This window comes from Heliangelus exortis, chromosome 14 (genome assembly GCF_036169615.1).
Source record: "Heliangelus exortis chromosome 14, bHelExo1.hap1, whole genome shotgun sequence".
In the NCBI taxonomy this organism is placed as follows: Eukaryota; Metazoa; Chordata; class Aves; order Apodiformes; family Trochilidae; genus Heliangelus; species Heliangelus exortis.
In genome coordinates, this window is record NC_092435.1 from 1,542,377 (window position 1) to 1,561,469 (window position 19,093).

Sequence of the window (19,093 nt, forward strand, 5' to 3'; positions counted from 1 at the left end):
GGTGCTGAAGTCAACTAAAAAATATAAGTAAGTGGGCAAGAACTAAGAGTGAAATTTTCCATTTTTTCCTGCTGAACCATCAATGATTTTTCAATGCCACTGCTGTTTATGAATTTCAGAACAGTTTCTGGATCCAGGTTTTGAGCAGATGTGGTACTGGCAAAATGTTTCACAAATTATACACACACACACACACCCTTTTTCTTTTTTTTAAACTGTTTATAGTAAGAAATAGGAGGCAGCAAGGGAGATCACAAAAATAGAAGAGGCTGCTCTCATTTAAGGATCTCCCCAGAGGTCTTTTGTTCCAGGTGGTAAGAACTTCTTTTTGCTATTGTTATCAGCTTCCTTCTGTAAGAGGGGCTGAACTTTTCATTTTTCTCCAGCCATACTAAACCACATATTGATGCTTAAATACAGCCACACAGAAAGACAAAGTCTTCACAGGACTCTAGGCAAGGGCCCAGTATTACAGGAGGGAACTTTTATAAAGCACTACAGACAATTGTTTTGAATACAAGTTTTGGAAACTCTGGTGGAAGTGTTTTAGAAGCATGTTCAGAACAAGGAGGTTAAGGTAAGAGATCTGGGAGTGCCAGCATCACATAGAACAAGACTGTCACCTACATTATCTTCAAAGAAATCACATGCTATATAGAAAACGAAAGAAAAAAAAAAAAAAAGGAAAATAGGGACTCTTCTCATTTTCTTGGAAATAAAGCTTTCCCATGGACAGCCTATTTCAGTAACCCCATAAAGAAACAGCAATATAAAAGCTCAGAAAAATCTTATGTTTGTACTCACGGAGATACAAATAAGAAAAATGAAGGTTAAATCTGTACTATGACTTAACACATTCAAGAAAAAATAGAGAATTTTAGTATTTTGAAACTTAAATATCACTATAATTTCAAACATCCTCCCTGATCCAGAAGTAAAAGCAGTGCTGGAAGAAAATTTACCAGAGAATAGGCTTGGATGCTGGAAAGGTTGCCCTTTGTGCATAATGGTGCCAACATTAACAGACCTTTCACATCTGAGGCACGCATAGAACCCTCTCCTCCCCCTCAGTTCACAATGAGTCTGGGTTTTTTTCTGCTTCTTAAGGACAATATAAATCCATGTGAATATTTACTCCAGCAGTGAAGATGCAATGCAAATAATTTATCTCATCAATAACCCTCGTTTATGTAATCAAAGAACCACCTGAAAGCCTATTTATAACAAAAAGGATTCCTGACATTTTGGTTTCCAGTCCATACTTCTACTCTGGCTCATTGTATCTCACAAGGAGCAAAGATTTTTCCCTACATGTGCACAGTGCTGCCAAGGCATAACCAGCTTCAGGGAAACATGCTGCTGCTCAGCAAAGAATATGTTCTCCTACATGAATGATGTTTCCAAGATAAAGATTAATACCTCATTTGAATACACTTTTAAGTATCTTACCTGCTTTGTCATCTGCCAAACACAGTCAATGAACTGAAGGAAAATGGGGGATCTGTCTGCATCAGCATGATCATCATCTCCATGTCCTACTCGCTGGAAGTCAAAACAAACTTTTCATTTTCAGTCAGTTTTATTTACAATACCACCCCAACACTTCAAAGCTGAGTAACTCTTAAATATGGTCCAAAGAGAAACAAGACAAACAAATCTTCCACAATGTACTGTTCAACTACCTAAAATACATCCCAATATTCACTTATGGACAAGCCTTTGCTGCTGAGCAGAACAAGAAAGGCATTTGATAAACAGTTGTGTCAGCTCCTTCCCCACCTTTCACTGCACAGATGTTTGTTTCTACCAATGGGTCACACTGGTAGGTATTTACCAAAACTGCACTGAAAAAAATGTTTCTTGCATATCCACCAGCCATAACTACACTTCCTTTTGCCTAAACCACCTTAGTCAGAGCCCACAAAATGCCATAATTATTTATGACCTAATTCCCCACTAGCCCATGTGTTAAATAAACACTTCAACCTTAAATCAGAGTAATGGTTGCAGAAATTTTACCTTCTAGGCACCTTAATTGTTTTCCTTGTTCCTCCATTCATAAGATTGTTAAAGATGAACCAATTTGCTACAATCCCTCTTCCTCATAAAAAGCCATGTGGGTTTTTTTTCAAACTATTATGTTCAAGCCACTTAATCCTTATTTACTTTATATTATACATTTCACAGATTTCCTGTTAAGAATGAACAGGTCACTGTTCTCTGACACACTCCCACCATTAAAATGACATCAGAAATAGCAGTCAAAATGCAGAAGAGTCCAGTGAGAAAACATTCTACAGAAAACAAATGCTGACAAACTGACAGGAAATCTTCCAGCTTACCATTGCGAATCGGTGCCCAAAACTTATCCATTCTTTCTCTATAAGAACTTCAAAGCCCTTAATAGTTCTGTAATAGCTGTCCAGCATCAGCATAGCAAGTGCAGTAAGCTGTGCAGTTCGATCCCAGCCATCACTGCAATGTACCACGACAGAGGTTTTACCAGATTCAATTTTATCTGCAATTCTTACTGCTCCGGCAAGAAGCATCTTAAAGAAACAAAAATAAAAATAAAAAAACAACCAAGCATATTAAATACTAACCAGAACTCCACAAATAAAAAGGTTATAGTTTGATATATTAAGCTTAATGCAATTCAAAATTTTGGATTAATTGCATCATTATCTGGAAGACTGTGCTTTAAATTAGAAAATCCCAAACGATGACATGCATATTCCTACAAGTACAAAACCTGTGTACACTCTGTTCTCCAGGACAGAGTTCTTACTAGATTTCAATTACTAGCAAAAGAAGCTGGAAATACCTTCTCTATATTAAATCCAGAATTTTGTACCATGATGAAAAGACACCAAGACTGTAACCTATTGAAAAGGCTGAAGGTTCAATGCTTTCAGAGTTCACTTTCACAATAATCAATCATACTTTCTTCCTCAGCTTTCAGTTCTCAACTACTAATTTTAGAGAAAGGGACAAAACCATGCAGCTTAATCAAAACACAACCCAAACAAACACAGACACCCCTGGCTGAGAGCCTGTGCTGATTTGTTGGTGCACAGGGTATTCAAACACAGAGCAGATTCAGAACCACACTGGAGAGCAATGGATAGAGAGGGCACAGGACTGAGATCACCTGTATGAACTTGTTATACTTCTCCACACCAATAAAAAGCCTCTCTTGTTCTCTTATGTCACTGTAGCTTTTCTAAAAACTTGAATCATCTCTCTCCTGTGAAGCTTTGACTCTGTAACACAACAAATCGTGGCACTGAAAAATATGTGAAAAAAACCAACCCGCTAGAATAGGATCACAGGAGATATTCCTATGCTGCATTCATAGAATCATAGAATCCTAGAATCCTAGGGGTTGGAAGGGACCTCTAAAGATCATCTAGTCCAACCCCCCCTGCCAGAGCAGGGCCCCCTAGAGTACATCCCCTAGGAACGTGTCCAGGTGGGTTTTGAATGTCTCCAGTGAAGGAGACTCCACAACCCCCCTGGGCAGCCTGTTCCAGGGCTCCGTCACCCTTACAGTAAAAAAATTTTTTCTGATATTCAACTTGAACCTCCTATGCTCCAATTTACACCCATTACCCCTTGTCCTATCACTGGTCACCACTGAGAAAAGCCTAACTCCATCTCCCTGACACTCACCCCTTACATATTTGAAAACATTGATGAGGTCACCCCTCAGTCTCCTTTTCTCCAAACTAAAGAGACCCAGCTCCCTCAGCCTTTCCTCATAAGGGAGATGTTCCACTCCCTTAATCATCTCAGTAGCTCTGTGCTGGACTCTTTCAAGCACTTCCCTGTCCTTCTTGAACTGAGGGGCCCAGAACTGGACACAATACTCCAGGTGTGGCCTCACCAATGCAGAATAGAGGGGGAGGAGAACCTCTCTTGACCTACTAACCACCCCCTTTCTAATGCACCCCAGGATGCCATTGGCCTTCTTGGCCACAAGGGCACATTGCTGGCTCATGGGCATCTTCTTGTCTACCAGGACCCCCAGGTCTCTTTCACCTACACTGCTCTCCAGCAGCTCAGCCCCCAACCTATACTGGGACATCGTGTTGTTCTTCCCCAAATGCAAAACTCTACACTTCCCCTTGTTGAATTTCATCATGGAAATTTCAAAATCAGAACATGGAATCTTGCAAAATAGTTGCATTTTTCCCTTCCCAGGCATGTCAAAACATCTTCTGGGAAGCAGGAAAGCCAGCTGCCACTGAGGAAGCTGTGTACAAGACAAGTCTTCAAAACCATTACAAGAATGATGCTGCACAGACATTTTAAATTGATTTTGTCTTTCACCAATTGTATCTTTTATAGTAAAACTGAAGGATCCTAGGGTGGAAATACCAGGAAACAATACAAAAGCCTATGTGGGGGAACAAAGTTTGTGGTCTGAAGTAGTTAATGGCCCATCACCAACTGCACTAAAAAACTGCAAATATTAAAAAAGTTTGGTTTTCAATAAAAACAGAAAACTAATCTATATAACATAAAGGTATACAAAGGCTTGCCCTTATTTGTCCTAAAGAGAACACAGGTGCCTCTGAAGGAGTAAAGCTGAAAATAAAAGGACAGAACAGATACAGGCAATAAGCAGAGAATGGGAGAGTTACTATTAATTCAGTAAATTATCTGTGGAGTAGCTGAAGCATTTTATTCTACTTTGGACAAGAGCCTCTAGAAAAATTAACTGCTTCCTCCACAACTACTGTTCTTCTGTACAGAGGTTTGAAAACATATCAGCCATCACAGTATTTCAGTGAGGGTCCTAATGAATTGGTTTGAATTGGCTTTGGTTTGGTTTAGAAATAATTAATAGCACAAGGTCTGCCCTGAGATACAGAAAAATACCCTGAAGGTCATGAGAAAACACCCAGGGTGTGCAAAAAAGCAGCAAATAACTCTACTCCTCTTGTTACCACGTGCAGAGAACATTCCTGGTGCTTCCCCAGGCATTTCTGGACCATCTTCAGAGTGGTGTGGAGGCTGAGTGCCAGAAAGGTGAATTTCCAGGAGATGATTGCATTAAACTGGGACACAGTCACACTGGTCCGAGCCCAGAAAACAAAAGATGCCTTAGAGTAAAGCTGTAGATTTGTTAATTGCTATTAAAAGTCAAATCTGATAGGCAAGGAGGGCTTGTGGTTCTTGGATAGAAGCACAGGGAGATACCATCAGCACTGTGTTAACACAGTAATAGCAGCTTTTAAGAAAACAGGTTGCAGTTTGAGCTGTCAGTACTGTAACATGATGTATCACATAAGGACAGTTTCATGAAGAATGTTACATATGCATCAACCCTTTAAAGTAACTTAAAATAAAATTTTAATTCTATGCTAATGTCATCTGTGCAGCAGTGATACCAAGGTCCCCTCCTGACACTGTCCAAGCCCAGGAACCCCACTGAAATCAATGTCAGTGAAAGGCCAATGGACCACTGGACCAAACAACTTCCCTTGTAAAACCAGACTACTGTATTTCAGGCCAGGGTGCTAAGAAAAGGTTTCTAGATACTCAGAGTCCCAGAGCTGGCTGAAATAGTCCATCTTCAAGAGAACAAGAAAACCAAACCGCTCCCAAAAGATCATGACACTTGTTTAATTCCTAATTTAAGTGTTTGCTCCCTCTACTGGTTTTCCTGCAGCAGATAGCTGCTGGTTAACAGAACAGAAGAACTAATGAACAACCCAAAACATGGTTTGTGTGACCAACATTTGAGCCAGTTGCTAACAAAGTAAATTCCACTCTATCCATATGAATTCTAAACAGGGGGAGTGAGTGTGGTAACAAAATAATCTGTTCTAAAAGCATTTCAGAGTTTAGTGAAGCAGAGTGTAAAACTGAGTATGGCAGTGATTTATTTTACTATTATGTTAAATAATAGAGCAGATTATAACCCAGCAGAGCACTGACTATAAACAGCCCATGAACATGTAGGTGCCTGACACATGAACACTAACATTGCACTGAAGGAGGGAAAGATGAGAAAGTCAGCAGAATTTACACTCAAGTCCTTTTGGCAGTTGTTCAAATATCATCTGAAGTTCCCAGGGCATTCTTCCAAAAAGCAGGAATAACCCTGGACTGCTCACAAACATTCCCCCTCAAGAAAATAAAACATTGTCCAACACTAAATACAATACTGTGCTATCAGGAATTAACTCATTATCTACCAATACATAAAGCTCCAAAAACAAAGTTGTTATGGCATGCTTAAAATGTTGTGTCCTAAGCCACCACTGAAAAATTTAGCTTTCTTTCAAGGTCATCCTGATCAAAACAACATGCTTAAATCCAGACATCATTTTATTAATATTTTCAGGAATGTTAAGTTAAAATCCTAGTTTAAAAAAATAAACTGATTTTTCACATCAAAGTTATTTTACCCTTATATATTCCAGCCAATGTGTGGAGTCCACATTTGATAACCACCGAGTCTCATCAATAGTAGGATAAACTATTTCCTTCAGTTTCCTTAGGGATTCTCTCATCACGTGTATATTATGGATTTCCAGAAAGACCAGCTCTGCATTTGGGTAGGCACTTTCACTTTCATATCCTCCACCCTTTGCCTGTCATTCAAAAAGTAAAAACAGACAAAAAAAGAACATGTACAGCACTTCAGGATAAGACTGAGGTATTCTGGTCAGGTTTCAGGGTTGTCTCAGAGAAACTAATTATTTTAGCATATTTTTTGCTTTTGTTATTCTAAGTAGCACTAGGGGTACTTTTTTTTAGGTGAAAGAAATTCTACTTGTAATAGGCAATATTTGATAATACACCCATAGACCTTCCTCTTTTTACTGCTGAAACCTTTTGTCTGCTGTGGGCTTTACTGCACCACTTCGGAGCTGTCTTCATGCTGCCTTCAGTTCCTGCTGACCTTTCAAAAAATGCTGCAAGCAGCTCTCCTTCCTTCCCATGCCCTCTTCAGAGACCTTTTTTGATCTCTTTTCAACATCAAGTTCTCCTCATCCTCACCTCTCACTCAATCTTCAAGCTTTAAGTAAAAAAAAACACGAGGTCCCTTCCAAACCCCTAATATGCTGGGATTCTGTAATTCTGGGATACTGATGCCAGTCAGGACACCAACCTACCTTGTTTGTATCTGCAACACTGTTCTGTCTGGCATCAAAAATGATAAGTTTATGTGACTGAGCATTTGCATCCATTATTGTCTGTAAATATTTTTCATCTTCTTTGCAACGTTTGTCATTCGGGCCAACCGATGGTTGACTGCATCGTGTTATTGTTGCTTGGCTCTCAGGATGAATCCAGGATAACACCTGGAATACAAGATAATTATTTCAGTTTACTGTACTACTATAAAAGCAGCAGGTCACAGCTCAATTAGACAACCACACACCTCCTACATGGCATTTTTTCCTGGAAAAATCAACAAACGCAAATTTAAGGACAAGCTGATGAAAAATCATACTGAGAGCACACCAGCACTGCTCATCCCAAATCTGAGCTTTAAATAGAGTACTTCTAAACATCTAAACATCTTAGCTTTAATTTCTAATAAAAACTAAACTAGTAAGAAACTTAAACCCCCTGCACCTTACTAATTAGGAGAAAAAGAACAGTGGAGGAAAAAAAACAGCTTCCTCGGGAAGTCTGTGAATCTCTACACTACCTTCCTAAGCAGGTTTATGGCATGAGAACTCTCCCCATCTGACACTTATAGGGGTTCTAATGCCACCTGAAAAACTTCTCTGTTCTCAAAAAAACTGCTTTGCTTGTAACACATTCCACACCAAAACAGAACACAATATGTGGATTAATATCAGGTAACATTGTAGCTCAGAAGTCTTAACTCCAAACAAAAATTTCTTACACAGCACAATACCCAGGCAGCCAGACTCACTTTTGAGTTGCCCTCTTCAGTTCTAAGCCCACCAAGCCCAATTCCTCCTTCTCTGCCCCCTCCTTTCAGGAAGGCAGCTGGCCCACTGTTATTTTACAAAAAGCCTAAAAGAACTTTGATAATTTTTTTTTGTGCTACAAATTTGTAGAGCACTTATATCTCCTTGTAAAAGTTTCACTTACTGGAACTCTGCCTTTTGCTCTAAATGCTGCCACTTTTGAGAGATCATCATCCTTGACACTGGTTGGCACAACAAGAGTAGCAGGATATGTATCACAAAGCTCATAGGTGCTGTTAATTTTGGATATTTTCCAACTCTCATTGGGCAAGCCCTGTATGAAAGCAAAACATTTTTGCATTTTTTCAGGTTAGACCTTTACATACCTGAGTTTTATGCAATGAAAATTTTTATATGCTATGTACTTCTTTAAAAAAAAAGCATGCCCACATTTTTCTTTTCAATAAGTTACAAACTTTAAGTCTTCACATTGAACCCCAAACAGAACACTGAAAGTCTATCCTATTCATTACCTTTAAAAGCAAAATAACCATTTGAATAAAATGCACACTCAGGTAAAAGGTGACCTTATTGGGAAGTAAAAATACTTCTGCAATTAGGAAACTGTAGATTTACAAGGAAAGACTATGGTTACTTTTCTGTTTAATGCTGCTTATCCAAAACCAAATTATAAAGCCTGTGTATTTGAGAAATCACTTAGAAAATGCAGATCCAAGAATGCATGTTAAGAACAATTTGTTCAAAAATTCAGCAACTGTTATCTCTCAACTTCAGCAGGTGCAAAGTCAGGCCCCTTGCACTTTAGTGTCTACACATGAGATCCAGACAATCTCTGTATGTAGCTAAACCTGAAAATTCTTGAATATTTTTTTCTTCTTTAGATGGCTATGGGGGAGATGGAGAAAAAAAATAATATACCAAGTATTAATATAACTTACCTGCCTCTTATACTCTGCCATTGGGTCATACACTTTCCAGCCATTAACAGGAAATTTTTCTTTATAGCTGAATGCAAAGAGAGGCTAAAGAAAAGCAAAGGCATGAATTACCATCTGAGGGGCTGCATGCACAACAATCTCCAAAACAGTGAATATTCTAACATATATAATATAACATTTCTAAACCCTTTAACAGCAGACAAAGTCTTCACCCAAGACTGGGCAACCCTGTGCTAGAAAAAAAAAATGAGAGACAGTTTCCTCCTTCAAGGACATTAATAAAACCAAGACAGGAAACTGTCAGAGAGTTGAAGATCAGACAACACATCAATGGCAAAGCCAGGATGGGGAAATTAGTCTCCTACATCCCAACCAATTCCTCACCAATACAAGCATATGAAAAAGTATTCTGCAGCTAATCAATAATAATAGGACTAATTGTACCTATTTCTTGTTTTAGATGGAATTTTTAGGCTGAATTATCTACTGCAGAAAATAAGACTCAATACATGCATACTTCTCATCAGCAACATTATGCAAATCTAGATCTCAAGGGCTCTGTACAGACTGACTATCTGCACCAAGAGCAGGACACAGCATATTATTTTCCTATTTAAAGCAAAGAGGAAATAGGTCAGAACAGCCTGACTGCTCAGTAATAAATTTAATGAATACACATCTCCATGTTACACAGCCCTTCAATTTTTTCACCCACACTTAGCAAAAAGAGGAGAGCCAGTGACATCTTTACTACATCTGAAGACTTACCAGCCCATTAGAAACAGGAAATGCACGTGTTACAAGGTTCTCAAAAATCTCCAATCTGTTCTGCTCTTCCTGTTTATAAGCCAGACGTAAATTTCTCATATCCTGTCAAAAGTAAGTGGCACTATTTTACTCTACAATAAATTTAAAAAGCAGTCACAATTTAATTTAATTCAAGGAAGGCACACATGTAACACTAAGTCACTGACAGTCTCTAACACACATTAGAAGAGAACTCTGTAAGTGTTGATATCAGATGAGTAGCACAGTCATTAGAGGTGCTAAATATCATTAAAATAGCCCTTTTTCCTTTGAATTAACTCGTGACACAAAAGGCAGAAGTGTTTAGGTGCACAAATATCACAAGAGGAATTGAAATACATTCTTTAAATGAAGAAGAGGTCAAATACAAGGAACTGATCAGACAGGAAAACAGCACATGTGCATGTGGATTCCTCTGACTTAAAAATGAAATGAAAATACTTTCATCTGAATAAAACTCTCCCATGCCATACCTTACAAACTATTTCTATACCACATGAGTTGTCTCCATGGCTTTGTACTCCAATTTTTTCAACTCTACTTATGACTCCAAGGGGAACATCAACAACAAAAGGTGGGTCCTGAAATTTGTATATAAAACAAATTAATTTTTTTATATTAGAAGGAATATAAATTAAAATTATTCATGCATATTTCAGCAGCAGATATAATTCCTGATAAATATACTGCTGTAGAACATCAAGCTTCACTTATAACAAATTTACCCCTTTCTGAGATCTACTTCAGCAGCATTCCCACCTCAAAGAGCATGCAGATAGATAGCAAGGTCTTACCCTTTCAACACTTTTCATGTACATTCTGAAGTCTGTCACTGTTAGTGTCCCACTGACTGCTCCCATAAATGGACAGATATACATAACATCTTTAGCTGGAAAACAGACCAATTAAAGCTTTGGTTTACTATTATAGACATATGTTCCATAAAAACCTATTTCCACTTAAAAACAGCAAGATTTTTGCAGTTCCATCAGATTTTGGTGCTTGGCCTTTACAGGGAAGCCTACTCTGCAGATGCTACCAGGACTGAAAGAGCTGTCTTGATCTCAGCAATGAAAAGCATCCAATTCCTCAGTCCCACTGCTGCTCAGCAGCCACTGAGCAATGGGCTGGCAGGTAGCAAAGCACCCTGCTGGGTATTTTTACCTGTGTGTGGCTCTGGCCCCTGCCCTGGAGTGTAAAGCACCCACAGAAAGAGCACCCACAAGAACAATTATTGTGGGTACACAACTGTAATTCAGTCCTAGGCCCCTATCTTCAGTTTCAATTTTATTTGAAAGAGCTACTGTTCCTTTCTACTAACACAGAGCTTGCTGTCTCAGGCCAAAGTGAAATAAATCTCAGTAAGAACTGGAATATAAATTTTTCATAACTTCACCCTCTTTACTATTACAATTTTGAAGCTTTAAAATCTATGACATATCCTTGAGGTCCCAAGGTGGAAATACATCCCATATATCTATAAGGAAAAAACTAACCCTAGAAAAAAAAGTATTTATCTATATGGAGCAAGTCATCCTCTGGAACTGATTTCTCCTTCTGACATTTGGATTTAAAAGACAAAGAAAATAAAGTCTACATCAAAGCAGCTCATCTAATCTAACATTAAAATAACAAAAGTCAACAGGAAATAAGATTCTGTTTTTAAATAACCAATATTTTAAATAACCAAGTGATTCAATAGTATTCAGTGTCATACTCAATAGCTGCTTACCAATAACTTTGATTGATTCTCCAGGAAAAAGTGGAGCCTCTTCCATCTGTGCTAGTTTGTTGCCATCCCGCAGTGCCTGGCAGAAATCCAAAACCAGGAGTAAATCTCACTTTCCATCTGTACTACCCCCATACATCCTGATGCAAAGTGCTTTTCCTACCCTATTACTGGAACACAAGAAGTGTATCTTTTTTTACAGGGCACAGCTGTATTGAGCAGTACCATAGCAAAAAAGAAACAAACACAGAACTTGGTATTATAAATATCAGACAGACAGACACGTTAGCAGCAGATTAGTAATAAAGCATTTATGCAACAATTGGATTCAGATGCTAATTACATAGAGCATACAAAAATATGAACAGTAAAAGCAGCCCAAATTCTTAATTAATAATTTGCTGGTCTTTTGCTAAATGCAGGTATTATTTGGGGTATTTGATCTACTGGAGAAAATTTTAGAGCTAATATTAATTTTTTCCTATCCTTAATGTTTTTTATTTATTTCCATGAGAGAATGAGATATGAAAAAAGCTTTACTAATTTCACATTTTAACTTTGTATTTTTGATAGCAAGAAGTCACAAGCACCCCACGATGCTCTACTTCAATCAATAACCTGCTGAGGGTGCCCCAGGTTATGGAAGACATCCATTATAGGAGTTTTGGATCCAGAAGGTCAGGTTAAGAATGAAGTAATAATGAAACAGAGAAGAACAATTAGACAGTTCCATAACTTTTCATTTAGGTAAATGGCTTCATTCCCACATGATACAAGATCAATCCTTTGAGTCCTTCATTGTCGGCCATGATTTATAATGTACTAAGGATTTTAATTAAAAATAAAAGGGTTCACAGGACCTCTAAGGACCACCTGAGAAAGTGATCTCTCTCAGGTCAACTTCATGAGTTATTAAGGTTTCTATTTGTTTCATCCTGAACTGAGAATTAAAATATAACAGACTATGCTACAGTAAATAAATATTCTTCCCTGGTATTACTACAGTTCTGATCCACATAAAAATAATTGGTAGGATCTGTCTGCCTCCAAACAAACTCACCTCACCATCTCATTAATAAGTGACTTCCAAAGGTATTTAAACTGGCTTTAGATTTTCTTGGAAACTAACAGGCTTTTATCTTCAGCATCTAATCACAATAGATGGTGTACAGATAATTAGCCAATGCTTACATGCAATATCACATTTTAGACTACAAACACTACAAAAAAAAACCCCAAAACCCTACCTAGCATACAACCAGTTAAAACACTGAATGCTTTCTACACCTTCTCTTCCCTGAGAAATATAATATTTTTATGTACTGTACAAGTTCTAATATACAGTAACTTGCTAGACAGTTAATGAATGAGAGATGATTAAAACTTGCCACCTGATCAGGTTCTGCTTCAGAATGATAGCCATTGTGTCCATCCTGAATCTCCTGCATTGCATGAGGCAGCAGAAAGGCAAGAAAAAGGTAACAGGAAAAAACATGCAGACAACAGGTGAAAGGACAGAATCTTCTCTGTTCCCTTTTTTTTTTTTTTTTCCCTTCTTTCCTTAAAAAGACAGCATATACTTTACTTCCAGTTTAGCTGTTCAAAACCTTCCACTCCTGGCACCAGCTGCTTTCCATGGAGTTGAATCCAAGCTAGTAGCATTATCCTTTTAATGTTTTTGGCACTACATAAAATGAAAATTTTACTCCCTTTTTCACAAGAGTCAGAGCTGGTAGATAAGAACATAAAAGTATGTACTGTCTTTTTAAGACAAATAACCTTATAGTGAAGAAAATTAATTCAAAGTACACCACATGCTTATCAATAGAAGAAACTGAGTACAGCTTGCAATGGTAGCATTAGGGGAGAACTCATGCAATCTTTCAAGGAAAAAATAGGTCAACATCAAATAGAATTATCTAGACAATTTTAAAAAAGCTTTACTGTGTAAAACATGTTGTAATTGAACTTTCATTTTTATGGTTTCACATATTTTTCCAGCAATTTCTGTATTGTTGCTGGAAAACCCAGTCAGTAACTTTACAGAACCTAAAATTACTCCTTCACAGCTAAACATGCAAATTTTATGTTAATTTATTTTTCATCGTATTGACAGCAAATACTGAATATAAATTAAATTTATTTAATAAAAATAGGGTCCAGAGAGAAGCACAAACATCATAGAGTCATAGGAAGTAATTGTTTTGATAAGTTCAGCCAAAAGTTTTCTTCCATCTTCTTTCTTTATAAACTGGAGAATAGTTGTGTTTGTGGCAGTCTATTACTCCCAGTTCCCATGCAAAGAACTTCTTACTTGATAGACTGTAATTTAAATATGTTTGCTAAAGTCTTTTTTTTTTACAGTATTTCTACAGAACCCTCAAAAAAGGAAAAACATGAAGGAAGGACTTCAGTTATCTTCAAATTTGAACTCTGCAAATTATAATTAATTAAAAACTTGTTCAAACTATAAAGGACTCCTAATATTTATGGTGGAATTCTGTTAAAATCTGAAATTACTTAAATTTCAGACCACAAATATGTTCTTTCTGAAATGAAAACAGAGTAAATACTGTGACCTCTAGAAGAAAACCAGAAGGACAACCAGCAAATACATCAAAAGATTTTAAATAAACGACAGAGAAACAAGCACAGCAGATCAAAGACCAAAACCCTTACAAAGAACTCTGAAAAACTGAATGAAAGCAATAAATTTTTGTTACTCAACCCAGAGCAATTATTTCAAGAGCTATCCATTTAAAGAAAAAAATATCAACTCTATAATTGGACTAAACACATCGTTTCCAAATATGTAAACAATGGAGAAGAAAAAGAAATCATTCAGCCTTCATCTCTTGGTTTGAGATTGAACAAGAGGTCTTTGTTTGAATAAAACTGTTAGACACATTTCATGAACAATGTCAGAACACTGTCCAGATCGTTTCTCACTCCATAAATGTTACTGTGAGAGAGGGACAAGAAAACAAGGCATGCCCTTTTTGTATCTCCAGTGAATAATGGCAAAGACCTCCTCTCAAAATTACAATTAAAAATATGCAGGTCATTGCACTGGTGTCTAACACCAAACCTAGCTTTCAAACCTACTGCAGGGTGGTAACAATTAAGGTAAAACATGTAGAAAGGCAAGCAGGAATTGGTATCTTATTTAAATAGGACAGACAAAGACATAATGCTTTCACCACTAATATTCTTTAGTGTAGACAACACACCAGAGCTGCTTAATACAGCACTCTGTAGTCTGAAGCATGTGAGCCTCAGTTGCAAGCATCCATTTCCACAAAACTCATGTAATAAAACTGAAGTTAGTATTGCACATTCATAACATCATTTAAAAATACTGCTCTCTTACACACTGACTTTTATTGCTCACAAAAACATTGTAATGTATATAAAGCATTTCTATGGCAAAGAAGCTGTTGCACTGCATAGCAAAATGGTCTGAGTGGTTCATAACAACCATTAATGAAGTCAAGAAGAACACACCAAGATCTCACACAGCACAAGAGACAAACAGGTAGGAGGCTGTTTTACTGCTAGCCAAAAGTCATCTTACCCGTTTAACAGGCCTCCTGTACACCTGTTAGTTAAAATATAAAACGTTATCCAACAAAACAGACAAATTAGATTTATTAAAGATACTACAGTTTACTGCATCAGACTTTCAGGACTGTACTTCCAAACGTTTTAATTACAGATGGATTTTGAAAGAACACCAAACTATGCAGATCTAGCAGCTCTAAAACCAAATCTAGGCACTTCATTTTAGTGATGAAACAAATGCCAAGTTCTTTTGAAACATTCATTCCTAATCACCCTTTTATCCAGTTACAATGTGCTATTGTGAAAAGAGAAGAAAGAGCCTGGTAATCCTTCTAGGTGGAAGACAATAAGGCTGCAATAACAGCCATGGAGTATAACCACCAGGTCTTTTAGGTTCAGATGGCATAACAAGGGTAGCAACAACTCCTCCCTACTTATTGTGCACACTATGTTCAGCTATTATATTCTAAGTGATTTTTATTTATATAAACCACTTATTCAAAACCCCTCTTCAGGCAGAGAGTATGTCAAGGAAGGCATACACAGCAGAGCTGAAACTCAGAGTGAGTTTCTGTAAGGTTTAGCAAGCAAGAGCTTGCTCAGTGCTCTCCAGCAATGTGCCCTTGTGGCCAAGAAGGCCAATGGCATCCTGGGGTGCATTAGAAAGGGTGTGGTTAGTAGGTCAAGAGAGGTTCTCCTCCCCCTCTATTCTGCATTGGTGAGGCCACACCTGGAGTATTGTGTCCAGTTCTGGGCCCCTCAGTTCAAGAAGGACAGGGAAGTGCTTGAAAGAGTCCAGTGCAGAGCTACTGAGATGATTAAGGGAGTGGAACATCTCCCTTATGAGGAAAGGCTGAGGGAGCTGGGTCTCTTTAGTTTGGAGAAAAGGAGACTGAGGGGTGACCTCATCAATGTTTTCAAATATGTAAGGGGTGAGTGTCAGGGAGATGGAGTTAGGCTTTTCTCAGTGGTGACCAGTGATAGGACAAGGGGTAATGGGTGTAAATTGGAGCATAGGAGGTTCAAGTTGAATATCAGAAAAAATTTTTTTACTGTAAGGGTGACAGAGCCCTGGAACAGGCTGCCCAGGGGGGTTGTGGAGTCTCCTTCACTGGAGACATTCAAAACCCACCTGGACACATTCCTAGGGGATGTACTCTAGGGGGCCCTGCTCTGGCAGGGGGGGTTGGACTAGATGATCTTTCCAGGTCCCTTCCAACCCCTAGGATTCTAGGATTCTATGATTCTATGATTTCATTTGCAGCCCCCTGGCTTCCATTTGATTCCCCTCTTCCCTAAATTACATTCTGGTAAAGTAAGTTACATGGAGTAACTCCATAGATACAAGAATCAATAAATATTTTGATTGAAACATAAAAAAAAATGAAAGGAAGAATAAAGCTGGGAGCTCCTGGAGAATCCAGCAGAAACCAAGAGAAATGCCTGACCAGTTCCAGAAGCAAACACACACATCTTGCCCTACCTGAAGTTTCTGAGTTGCTGTAAGACAGTCTCTAAGTGCAGCAAAACTTGAGGCAGCCAAAGCTAACAAACACCCAGAAAATTGATCAGCATGCATCAAAGATGCCTCAAAGGAAAACCAAGTTATAAATGGGCTTTGTCTTTTTACATGTGACTTTCATAGTAAAAATGAATAAAACCAGCCTCTTAGAGGTGCTGACAGAGTAAATAATAACACCACTGAACTCCTGCAGAAGTTAAGTGCAAACAAAACCCTCTCCTAAAGCATAGATACTTTGACAAGATACTGGGCTAAAGATATTCTAGGATAAAAAATTCCATGATGTTATACACAAATATGGGATTTCAAATCACAGCAATGCAAAGATGCCAAGCACAATTTACACACAAAAATTCTGAATGCCACCGTGCTTAAATTTTTTTCATTTCATTTATAAAAAAAAGAGAATGAAGTAGAATTTTAGTTAGGCCTTAAAAGACTTATTGCTGTTAAATAATATCCTAGATGGGCTCGGTATAAAGAAGGATGTTATTCAGAATTTTAAAATGCTCTTTATTCCCAAGGAATGCATTCTCACTCAGAGACAACCTGAATGCCACTCAGCCACATTTTACTAAAATGAAGTCCTTGATCTAGAGGGCAAATACAGTCCCAACAGCTGTAATGCAAGGTTTCCCACAATGTTTTATCAAAGATGTGAGCCTTGACCTGAAGTCAGACATCTGCAATTCAGCTGTTGTAGTATGGAAGAGCTCCACATTTTCATGACTACAAGCTGCTGACTGTGCCAATGCTGTGGAACTCTGTGAGGTGAATTTTTAAGTAGATGACAGCCAAAAACATTTGGGGGATTTATCTTCATGCTTGGTCTGACTCCCATTTGCTGTCAGAGAACCTAAAATACACTCTTTCTGGACAAAAAACTTTGTAATACAGCATATCAGAAAATAATTTAAAAATCTAGTTAAAACAAACAAAGAAAAAAAAATCTTAATTTGGTCCTTTTGCATGAAGCCCATGAAAGTGTTTCAAACCTAGAAAGAAAAAAGATCTAGAAACACAGCAGCCTTGAAACACAGGTGACTTTTATCAATTTTCAAGAGAAAGAAAACTGAGCTCCACTCTTGTTAGCTCAGTTGGCTGCAAGAAAGAAACCACAAACAAGCAGAAAAGAATAGGGGTAAAAAGTACAGGGAACCTATCAAGTAATTCAAGTGCAATCATTGCCTTTTGACAAAAATTCTGCTAAGAGGGAATGAAAAAGCTGACATTTTTTTTGTTTGTTTGATGGTAATTTCTCTGTCTCTGGAGAAACCTCCATGAAAAATTATAAACATTTATGTTCAGTGTGCAGTAGCAAAGGCACACACATTAATTTTCTGTGAAAACTGGAGACCTCAATTCTGTGCTCTGAATGACACAGTAGAAACAATTTCAACTTGTAACTGTTAATTTGCTTACAGGTTTTTTTTATGTAGTAATCAGAAAGACAACTCATTTTTGGCATTTTATTCAAAACATTGATTTATAATTTTCCTTTCACCTCTCTTTATTTTTATACTGCAGACTTCAATGCCAATCTTCTAAACACAAAGCAGACTCAAAAGACTCAGAGGCATCTTGGAATGTTTGAGTTCTAAGGACTTGCCACCTGTTAATCAAGATAGCAAAGACCTTTCTGATCATTCACACCTTTTTATTTTAAACAAATCATTGCATTCTTCAAATCACTTACCCTGTAGTCTCTGGACACACCTTCTGATGGGACAGACCCTGAAATCTGACTAGAAATGGTTGCAGCTATCAGCTGTTTGCACCATTCCACATGGGATCCAGTTGGGCTACAAAACAGAATTATTTAAAATTATTTAGCAATAATCTGAAATGTATACTGAGAACAGCAGAGCAACTGAATACATAGAGAAACCAAGACCATAAATCATCACTAGCATAAGAAAAATTAGTTTGTTTTGTGGGCAGGTGATCAAATTAGAGAATAGAATTTTACTAGATATTATTAGAGGTGTAAAGCTGCCAGTAGGTTAGAAGCAAGGTTAGCTGACCTAGGAACTTATATAAGTGTCTGTTTCCTTATTCAGTGTAATTTTTTTCATAATTCACACATTTTTTTTCCTTCAAGTTCTTTTTGGAATTAATTTAATCAACTAACAGGAAGCTCTTTACACTTTCCTTATTATTGTTTCCTGATTATTCAGTAAATGCCCAATTTTTTACTTTAAAATTTAAACTGTGCTAGTGTTGTATTCTGTATTAGTATTAAATGTAAAAAAATACATGGTTTCTGAAAGATAACCTCTATTTAGCTATATTTTTCCTATTCATAAAATAATCTTTGAATAATCTTCAGGACAGGCATTCCCATGCCAAAGGAAAGAATTTTATAAAAACCCTAAAGACAAAGCACCTGAACAGCTGAACTGCACTAAATCCCAGATGATGTGTTTTGAGAAGTCACCTGAACTAGTGCTGCTTATAAATACAGTAATATTGAGAGTGAGAAGTAATGACACAGTTTGTTGCCAGCTTGGGCTTCTTCAGAACACTCCAGAATTCAATGAGAAACTGAGAATAATATAGGGGAAGTTCCCTGCATGCCCCCACTGCCTCAGCTCACGCACTAAATAATTGCCAT

General features: G+C 37.6%; 1 protein-coding gene across 7 annotated transcripts in view; it reads right to left on the minus strand.

Moving 5' to 3' along the window:
- MTMR1 (myotubularin related protein 1) overlaps nucleotides 1–19,093 on the minus strand; it is a 46,619-nt gene that overhangs the window by 25,241 nt on the left and 2,285 nt on the right. For 3 of the 7 annotated variants that reach the window (XR_011728750.1, XR_011728749.1, XM_071758111.1), the window contains exons 1-11: nucleotides 12,788–12,811; nucleotides 11,400–11,475; nucleotides 10,462–10,556; nucleotides 10,141–10,248; nucleotides 9,629–9,730; nucleotides 8,861–8,944; nucleotides 8,086–8,235; nucleotides 7,131–7,319; nucleotides 6,420–6,605; nucleotides 2,343–2,549; nucleotides 1,450–1,542 (exon numbers count right to left, since the gene is read on the minus strand). Coding sequence is in view for 4 of the 7 variants with exons in the window: in XM_071758111.1 (XP_071614212.1) it covers nucleotides 1,450–1,542; nucleotides 2,343–2,549; nucleotides 6,420–6,605; nucleotides 7,131–7,319; nucleotides 8,086–8,235; nucleotides 8,861–8,944; nucleotides 9,629–9,730; nucleotides 10,141–10,248; nucleotides 10,462–10,556; nucleotides 11,400–11,445 (1,260 nt within the window). In the remaining 3 variants the exon portion in view is untranslated. Of the gene's footprint in view, nucleotides 1–1,449; nucleotides 1,543–2,342; nucleotides 2,550–6,419; nucleotides 6,606–7,130; nucleotides 7,320–8,085; nucleotides 8,236–8,860; nucleotides 8,945–9,628; nucleotides 9,731–10,140; nucleotides 10,249–10,461; nucleotides 10,557–11,399; nucleotides 11,476–12,787; nucleotides 12,839–14,970; nucleotides 14,995–18,175; nucleotides 18,282–19,093 lie in introns of those variants that run through there. The other 4 variants (XR_011728751.1, XM_071758115.1, XM_071758113.1 and 1 more) reach the window with 3 other exon arrangements.